Raw genomic sequence first — 9,937 nt, 5'->3', positions numbered from 1 at the left:
GAGTTATATAATACTCATTTATACAGAAGAGTCTTGAGTTATACTTACCCTTTGCTCTTCAAATGTCAACACTGTCTTGCATAGAAAGAAAAAACCCAGCTTTTATCGAAAGACTTTGCCCATGCAAAGCTTACTGAACTTATTAAACTTCAGAAGTTTAAACAGGATAGTAGATATAAAACTACCATCAAAGATCAATCATAACCTCTAAAGTTGCAGCTGATTTCAAACATTCCTTTTGTTAGGAATGTACAGCAAGTTTTTAGAAGTATGAACACTTCAAATCTCCTCTATTTATAGGTAAGTTTGTAACAGATTCAATTGGAGACATGAAAACCATTTTAAATAGACATCACAAGATGCATCTGTAGTTTAAAGGTCAAATTTATTAGGAGATTAAGAGATGTATTATACATGGACTATAAATACAGCACAGCTGACTTTATTCAGAGTCACACACCCAATGCCAACCTATTTTGTAGACACTCTTGTTCTTTTGTTCCAAGAAAAATTTGCACCATAAGACTTGGATTTAGGTTTTGGCATCTTCTTCTCTTCAACATCGTAACTCCAGCCTAGAGGTTATGGGGTAATGGCAGGGTGAGACAAGAAACAATAAGAATTATATTCTCAGCATACAATATGCAGTAAATCCAACTTAAAGGTTTAACTTTAATATGTGTTTTCAATGTAGGTACCCACTAATCTGCTCCTTTCTAGCTGGCAACAGAGAATAATGAAATGCCATAAATGTGGCAAATGACCATTCTGTGAGATGGCAAGACCTGACCATACTACACACCTCCATGCAAAAAACCTGACAGTCATCAACAAAAAGCTCAACAGGGAAGACTGACTGTCCTGTAAATTCATGGCTCCACAATTCCACAGCACACAGAAGCACTAAGGCTCTGTGTATGCTGGCACAGGAAATGAAGAAGGTAAGAAAAAATATGCCATAAAATAACAAAGGCTGGGAGACAATGGAGACCTAATAAAAAAGAAGGTGGGAGGACCAAAAAAAACAGAAACCAAGGAAAAAACTTCAACATTAGAAAGGAGTTTAATACTTAACATTTTAAAGGACTTTAATACTTAACATTTTTTATAAGAACATAAAAAATTAGGAGTAAAAAGAAAAGGGAATGAAGTGATAGAAGACAAGTAAATTATGTGATAGTTAAGCAAGAGAAATGCTTAAAAATGTCAGAAAAGAGGAGGTGGAGACATTAGTGTTTATGTAAATCAAAATGCAAATTGATTGCAGCCTCCAGGTGCCTGGAAAGTTGCCAGGGCAGCACTCAGTATTCCGAAGTTTGGTCTCTTTAGCTGCAATATTTCACTCAAAGTTGAGATACTTCTGTTGAAGCCAGAAGTGGTTAAATATGCAGTTTTAAGTGATACTCATATGACAGTACTTTTCTTAGTTTTAAAACTGAAAGTTGCAAGTCCTAAATGCTTAACATATATGTGAATTTTTATACTTAAGGTGCTCAGAGTAAACAGTTCAGATACAGCTACACATCAAAATATTCTGTAAGATACACAAGGTGTCACGTCAGTGCATCAATTTTGCGTATTCACAAACGTCACACAAACATTTTCTTCGTGTTTATTAATCTCAACCAGTGTTAATTTACAAGTTAACTATTCTCTGTAAAAAACACTGAACAGAGACTTTAAAAACGTATTCTTTCCATCTGTGAGAACGCTGGCTTTTGCCTCCTGTTCTGATTAAAAAATATAAGCTTGAGTAAACAGCCAGAACTAGATCCAGAGACAGACTTCAGTATTGCAACATTCAGCATTGTAACACCTAACATTGAGACACTTGGCTGCTGGAATGGAATCTACAGCCCCAAGGTATTGCTTCATCTTTTTATACACCAGATGGAGAGGGGCTGAGTGCCTCTAAAAGATATTTGCAACTGCCAGCACAATGACTTGCACTGCCACAGATAGCCAAAATGCATAAAGTCAGTTACATCTAACTAATGATTGCAAGAGGCCACCATTTGTGATTAGGTTCCACATTTTGGAACAGACTCCTTCAGACCAGCACTTTGAGGTGTTCACGACAGAGAGCAGAGGTTACTTTTATAAAAATACCAGAATGCTGGGGGAAGTTACTCTTGCCCAGAGCCCTGCCATACAAGCCAAGTAGACAGAAAGCAGATTTCACCTTCTCTGGAAGAACATCCTCACCATCTGACTAAAGGTTATTGTGGAACAGAAAAACTCTCCATCCTTGTTACTTAAGCTGTATGTTTTTAAACAACAGCTTCAGTGATTAAGACAGGACAAAAAAATTTAGGTCAACAGTCAGAATTTTTAATTTCTTCCAGTTAAAAATGTTACCTCCTTTCCTTGAACTCGGACCATCTTCAGCTGTAATATTTTGGACAGCAATATCTCCTGTTACTGTACCCAGTGCTGCTACTACTTTTTCATTAGAAAACACATCAGATGGGGCAGGCATCTCCTTATCTCCTTAAGTTCTTAGGTGAGAAAGAACTCTGAAGTTTAACAACTTAAGAACTCTTAAGTTTACTAACTGTACTAAAATAACCTGCAATATCCAGAATTTTCAGAAATTACATTCCAGGTTCTTAAGGTATTTTGTCATGGAAAATTTGTGTGGTTCATACAGGAGGAACAGAGAGAGGTAGTTATTTGTGTTCCTAGACTTAGATATGTCTCAATACTATCTTGGTTATGAAGCTAACTTCCAGTGTAAATGTGTGCCTAAATTTCTAATGTCTTTTAAAAAGCAGACCTAAATAATGTAAAATTTGTATTTCTAGCTACACATGATATTGAAGCTATCACTACAGAAAATACTATGTACATATCATACACATAAATAAAAAATGAAATTAAAAGTTAGGCAAGCCAGTATCTACAGAAAAGTATAGTGCATCTCAATTATGGTAAAATTAAGAGTGCAAGCTAAGTAAATATTGAACTACTAATATTAATACCAAGTCATAGCCTCAGTTTAGTTGGTTTCATACACAATGGAGTAATTTCTAAATTTCTAACTCAGTGAAGGCATAAACTTTCTACACTGAACAAATGCATTTTACTTGGTCTGCATTTTGGAAAGACAAAAGATAACGTCTACAAAGAGATGACAAAAGCAGGTCATTACATTAATTTTTTTCTCTGTATGCTGAATTGTTCAAGTAATAACATGAACGATACAGAAGCATAAATGCCAAATTCTCCCAAATTTCATGTGTTCATAAAACAGTAAAATACACTAATAAAAAATCACACAGATTATCCAATGCAGATGTGATCCTATTAATATTGTAGATAATAGAACCTACTTTTCAATAAAATTAGTACTACTAAGAAAAAAAAATCCTTTTAAAGAGGAACAGACAAATTAGATCCTAGCTTTTACTATTAAAAGTGCAAATAAATTGAACATTAAATGGTTTAGTTCCTTAGATGTACAGGTTAATGGACTTACCACGTTTGTGATGCACAATATCAACCCCTAACAACTTTGCATAATTAGTTAGAAAACTTTACTATTTACCCCAGACTAAATATAGTTGAAAACTGTACACCACAGGGAAGACTTCTGAAGAACCTTACGCTTCATGCGCATTATTCCTGGTTTTATCTCAATGTAATTAATCATCTTCACATCCATAGGGACTAAGCATCAAGCTTAACTTTTTAAGGAAAATGGAATTGACTTAAAAGAAAAAAAGAAAAAGAGAAGAGAGCAGCAAAAGCTTCATGCTTACACAAAAAAAGACTCCTGAATATTCAAAAGGCTGAGATTATGGGTACTGTTTGTAGTACCATCATTCTGTCAGGAAATATAAGCCTAACTATGTTTACAGATACATTGCCTCTGATATGACATTGGCTTAATAATTATTAAGTAATTATACTGGCTTTTCTACTAGCTTTTTCACAAATAAGAACAATCACCAAGTATACTCTAATGCTGGCATAACATCCTAAATCTACAGGTTCCTCATGGGGAGCAGTGAGGCGATGTGCTGATCTCCCCTCTGGTGACCACTGACAGGACACAAAGAATAGAATGAAACTGCTTGTGGGGAAGTCCAGACTCAACAATAGGAAAAGCTTATTCACTGAAAGAGTGTGGTCATGGGAAAAGGCTCCCCAGGGAAGTGACCAGGACACCAAGCTTCTCAGAACTCAGCATCTGGGTGGTGCTTTTAGGTAGTCATGTGAGGAGCAGTGAGCTGGACTTGATGGTCCTCTTGGGTTTTTTTTGCAATAAGTCTGTGCTGCAATATAGCCAAAAATAAAGTCCAATGTGCTTACTTGGTAGTATGTAATTTTGGTTTTTTGATTATCAAACATTCACAAGAACTCTGACAGTTTTCCTTAGTAAGAACTGAGATGCTCATGTTAAACCTTCAGGCAAAGATCACACCACCATGCAGTTGGAACACCAAGCCTGGGATACACCTGAAGTATTAACTTTCCTCCAAGACCTGAGCAAGGTTTGAATCAGCTCTCATTTAAAACAGAGACAGTTGAAAAAGAATTTTAACAGTAATATTACATTTTAATAATAATATTAATGGCTGAAACACCTTTCTAGAGTGGAAAGTCGAAATTCAATGCCTTCAGCACTCCTGGAAATATCCCACCCCCCATTTTCCTCCTCCCCATGCAGAACACTAGTCTACCAATTCTTCAGAACAGAGGGAAGGTACTTTATCCTGTACTTATTCTGTTAATACTTTGAGATCAACATTGCCTATGGAGGGGTGAACCTCTCATAGCCCATATGTGTAATACGTACCATTTTTTTCAGCAAAAGCAATGGCATCTTCTTTAGTAGAGAAAGTAAGAACCATGTTGGATAAAGGATCAGCGCTGTAAGTAATCAGACAACAATTTTTAGGTTTATTGGAAATAGAAAAAAATTGTATCTGCATCTCAAATGTTAAATCAAATGCTTTATTACACAGCTTACTGCAGTATGCCAACTCACAAACCAAATAACAGACTTCCAAAAATTATTTTCAGGATCAACACTTACTTTCTGCAAAGTACCGTTCTACTCTTTCAGTGTGTTAACTTCCCTCACAACTACTTGCAAAAATTAATTGGGTTGTTAGACACACATGTCTAACCACTTGCTGAGGTTATAGTAAGTGCTCTGTGAGACTCTTTAATTCAAATCTGTAAAATCCCTTTCTTTTTGTAAGATCAGGTGGTCTAAGGTAATTCTGAACATTTCATGGAGACCAAGTGTTTGTAGAATAGCTAAGAATAATCTCAGACAGAAAAGAACAGAATGCTGAAGTGAGTAGAGAAGGAATTAACCAGAAACTGAAAAGTACATTTAAAAAAATATTGAGAGTTCTGCTTTGGCTGAGGTCACATGACCCCTACAATTTATTCCTACACAGCAAGCAGATCACAGGCCACAACCTAAAATGAAGCTCCAAAATGCAAATTGCTAGCTAACTAATTACACAGTGGTTAGTTTTAGATGACCAGTTATTCCTCAACTGCATGAAGGAAGTACCATAAAGGTTTTTGAAACAAATTAAATTCTCAGTAAAAACACAAAATTGCCTTATTTGTTGCTATACAAGCTCAATTTAGGGAACAATGACATAGTATGGGAAAAAAATGTAAGAGTTCTAACTCTTAAAGCAATTAGATACTGGTTGTAGCAACACAAAGATAGATAAAACCTCCCTGTGACAACACTGCCTATGAGCCTGGGAGATAACTGGAAAGACAAGACCAAATTGCAACAAACTATTGAAGGAGCTGCCTCTCAACTGTTCTCTCTTTGAAGCTAGAAGGATAAATGAATAGAAAAGACTGAAGATACACTGAACTCTCTACAATAAAGGGCAAAGCCTGTGACGGGAGAAGGGGGAGGGGAAAAGGGGGAATCTCGCTTCCAGCAAAGACAACAGTGTAATTTTATCTGATGTACACATGGAAAAATGGAGTTCACTATATATCCAATATACTGCCCAATAAAAAAATCAGAAACAAACAAACAAAAACACACAACAAACAAACAAACAAAACCAGGATAAAGACAGAAATTATACTTTTGCAAGCCACTGTGATAGGCCCTCTTGAAGATATTTAAAGATTTCTCTTATAACAGCAGCTAAGTGAATTAAGAACTAAGAACTAGTTGATGACGTGACCAGTGGAGAATCAAGTGGCACCAGTATACTGCAATATTGTGACAACTTCTGCTTATCGTTATTCTCCCATAATTGGGGTTGGAAAAATCTTTTCAACACTGCTAGAAAAGAACAAAGAAGCTTTAGGTCTGAAGTATGGTGGAGGGACCAGTGCCTGGCCAGAACCCCGCAAATATGGCAAAAGCCTTCCAGGACAGAGGCAGCTGGGAAATGAGAATTGTGCAGAAATTATTAGTTCTGTTTAATGTGCAATCATCTTTCATTCAATCTAAATAGATTTTTGATTTATTTCCATAAATGAGCTGTCAGTGTGAGAAAACTGGATTTCAGGATGTCCAGCATGACGTCCTGATAGTGTCAGTAGTACCAGTGTTGCAGACTTTCCTATGCCTACTCCCAATTGTTCTATCAATCACTGAAAATTAGGATTCCATGCTTTGTTCTCCTATGAGATCTCATATAATGAAAACTTTACACTTCCCACATTTCTTCATTTACAGCTTTATATTAAAAGGTGTACCCAAGAAATGTATTTAGGCATTCTTATAATGAAACCTCCCAATTACAAAAAAAAACCATGCCATGGGTCCATTTTACTTAGATCTGCAACTGGATAATTTTCACTGAAAAAAAGCCCAAATAGCCAAGAAACATCAAGTGCAAAAAAACTCCAACCCCAAATAAGACTGTAAAATGACAAATATTGGAAAGAATTACAGGTCTTTCCAATATACTCAAGTATATTGAATTCAGGGAAAACCAGGCTTTAATATGTAGACCCTAGAGAGCTCTTACCCACTAATCCCATTACATTATTTAAAAGTAAATGGAAAACTGTCTAAGAAATATTCTTTGCAGAAATTAAATCTCAACAGAAGAAATTCTTCTTAGGTATTTTTGGTGTTGAATGGTAACACCAGAGTGTACACTAACAGTTTTTACAAGAATGCCTTAAAAATTAATGGATACAAACTAATTTACAAAACCTTTAACCTACCAGCATTGATTCTCAACAGAGCACTTTTTTTTTATCCTACCTGGATTTTGCTTACCCATGAGAAATTCCTTTCCCTACCCCAAAATAAAAACATATGTAGAGCCTTCCCAAATTTTTATGAGAAAACAATGCAACAGGAAGACTTAATTTCAGAGTTACTTTGAACTAAATTTCTGGATATATTTATGTTATAGCTATAAAAAAATTATTTCTGTGATTGGATTTAGAGTGTTAATACATGTCAAAAAATGCATCCTGAAATTATTTCACATTTAAGATTTTACAGTTTTTTAAATAAAATTTTGTGTTCTTTGATGATATGTGCTAATATGATTGCAGCCAGATATTTTCAATACATATTGTACTCTTTCTGAAGTTTGAAAAATAATCTCTAGTGGTTGATTTTGGTTTATGTCTAATAATTAACTATTCTGAATATGCCTCAAAGGCGACAGCTCCAAACCAAAATTGTAATATTGTCAAAGGAATTGCTGGTATAGTTCTCAAGAGTCTACAGGAATTCTAACCACACTGTGAAATATAGGTATTGTATTCATATGAGGAAAAAAAAAAACAATAAAAAATTAGATGCATACAAATTGTAATTACAACTCCAAAGTACAGTATATTTAGCTAAGAGTAGTACCTTTCTGGATTTTTCATGTAAAAGCTTTTAATGCTAATACTGACAATACTTTAACAATTAGAGTAATATTTTAAATAGCTAGGCTTCTTGTGGTTTTTTTTATTAGTTATGACTCCTCGTTTAGATTCTCAGGACAAAAAGAATCCAGAAATATTGTTGTTTTTGTTTAAAAGATGCAACTGAGAGCTGAGAATGATTTACTATTTTATGTAACTAATGACCTTCTGGTCCTGATGCTGCCACACAGTAACATCACCACAGCGTAATCACTGAAATGTGTGGTTGCTAACCTCTTTTTCAAACTCTTCCAGATGATGTTGTGAACTTTAAAAATCTGCTTTTAAACTTAACAGGTTACAAATCATACAACAAACAAACCCAACCACTTACTGTAAATACTGTTATAATACAATAAGATTTACAGGTAGAAATATTTAATATTTCAAATTTAATTACTAGAGAGAGCCAAGTATAGAAGAAATGTATTTTCAAATTCAGTAAGTACTCACGTAGATGCCCAGCCCATTAAAGGGTTCTCCCAGCGCTCCCTGTTATCAAACTCCATCTTCCATTTCTTTGTATTGTTAGCTCCTGACTGCATTGCATTACGTGCTGGAACAAAAATGTGAACTTTTCTGGTTTTGATGTGCTCATCTGGAACACCAGTTAAAGTAGTGATATCCTAAAAAAAACATAATGTGACTTGTTAAAAAAGGGTTCATAAGAGACTTGTAAAATAATACTGCTTATGCTTTTTACATAAGTTCATGCTTTATTTTTAATGATACAAAAGCTGAAAAAAAATTAGAAAAATACATTCTTATTTCAGCTGAACACAACTGAAGGTGATACATGTCAGGGCTGCTATTATTCTGCTTCCCCTGGCTGAGCTAGATTTTGCTTGGAACAGTTACCTGAACTTGCTCATCTCCCATCTACAAAACAGCTACAGCCAGAGGAGGGACAGGACATTTCCCCCCATCCTTCTCTGTCCACAGCTGCAAAGTCAGGACTGCATCAATTTGCACCAGCAAAAGGAAATGCGGAGAAGTGCAAATGCTTTCTTCCTTCAGGAAAATATTAGAGTGCTGACTGAAATATTGAAAAATTCCAAAATATGAACAGGACTATTCACCAAGATACTTGCCAGCCAAGTAAGCACTGCAGTGTAATTGCTTTCCCTTGGGCTAAACTCTGTATATTGTTAAGAGACATCAACACATGTGGAGACTCAAGAAGCTATCCTAAGCATAAAGGAAGAGGCAGAAGGCAATATCTTTTGCACAACATGCTGCTGGTTATTTGAGACTGCAGAGAAGGTGCTAGAATTCAGTTCTTATCTCTCTAGCCATTAGTTATTAAATAAATTTGACACCTTCATAATGTTTCAAGTTATGACTCAGCATTTGACAATCAGCTCCTCTGTTGATGTTCAAGATCAACAGAGGGACATTTGATGCTGGTAACATTCTTCAGCATATTTGTGAAGCACAAAGTGATTTAGGAGATTCCAACCTTCAAAGAAGAAAAAGCTTTGTAACACTGTATATAATCAACAGTGGGATGCCCTCCTCTACTAGGGAGGGATAAGCCTTCAAAACAAACCTAACAAAGATAAATCCTTCAAACCAGCCTAAAAATATTAACTGGCTTTAACAAAGCATAAGATAGGGAAAAACCTCAAAGAATTGCTGTGAAAAATTACCCTCAGCAACATCGGATATAATTAAAGTGAACATTTTTGCTAAAAACTAAACAGTAATTATGCAAAATTAACCTGTCAGTTCACCCTAGTAAAGACTGAAATCAAACATCAAATCCATCTCTAAGGAGGTTAAACTACTCCTGTTCTTACATACTTAAAAGGCCAGTGGGAGCTCCTCGGTCTCCCTACTCCACTCCCCTCCCCTCTCCTTCCCTTCCCTCCCTCCAGGAACAAGTAGTAAACTGGTCAAAGTCCAGAAAACTGCAGCAAAACTTTGGGCATATTGAACTCATATTGACAGTATTGCCACGACTTGAATGAAATAAGAACTTTAAATAGAACACTGTTGTTTTACATAAATGTACCTACTTCATGGGATTTTCCTTTGTGGCAAACTTGAAACCTCCTGA

The 9,937-nt window shown here is 35.5% G+C and overlaps 1 protein-coding gene across 1 annotated transcript in view; it reads right to left on the bottom strand.

The window, feature by feature from the left end:
* Positions 1 to 366: 366 nt before the first annotated feature.
* NDUFS4 (NADH:ubiquinone oxidoreductase subunit S4) overlaps positions 367 to 9,937 on the bottom strand; it is a 47,709-nt gene continuing 38,138 nt past the window's right edge. The window contains exons 3-5 of the mRNA XM_039709832.1: positions 8,332 to 8,504; positions 4,802 to 4,875; positions 367 to 575 (exon numbers count right to left, since the gene is read on the bottom strand). Coding sequence (XP_039565766.1) covers positions 472 to 575; positions 4,802 to 4,875; positions 8,332 to 8,504 — 351 coding nt within the window. The 3' untranslated portion in view covers positions 367 to 471. The remainder of the gene's footprint in view (positions 576 to 4,801; positions 4,876 to 8,331; positions 8,505 to 9,937) is intronic.

Source organism: Passer montanus, unplaced genomic scaffold (assembly GCF_014805655.1).
Source record: "Passer montanus isolate IOZ18808 unplaced genomic scaffold, ASM1480565v1 scaffold22, whole genome shotgun sequence".
NCBI classification, from domain to species: Eukaryota; Metazoa; Chordata; class Aves; order Passeriformes; family Passeridae; genus Passer; species Passer montanus.
The sequence above is the reverse complement of the archived record's forward strand: the minus strand, read 5'-3'. Positions and strand labels throughout refer to the sequence as shown.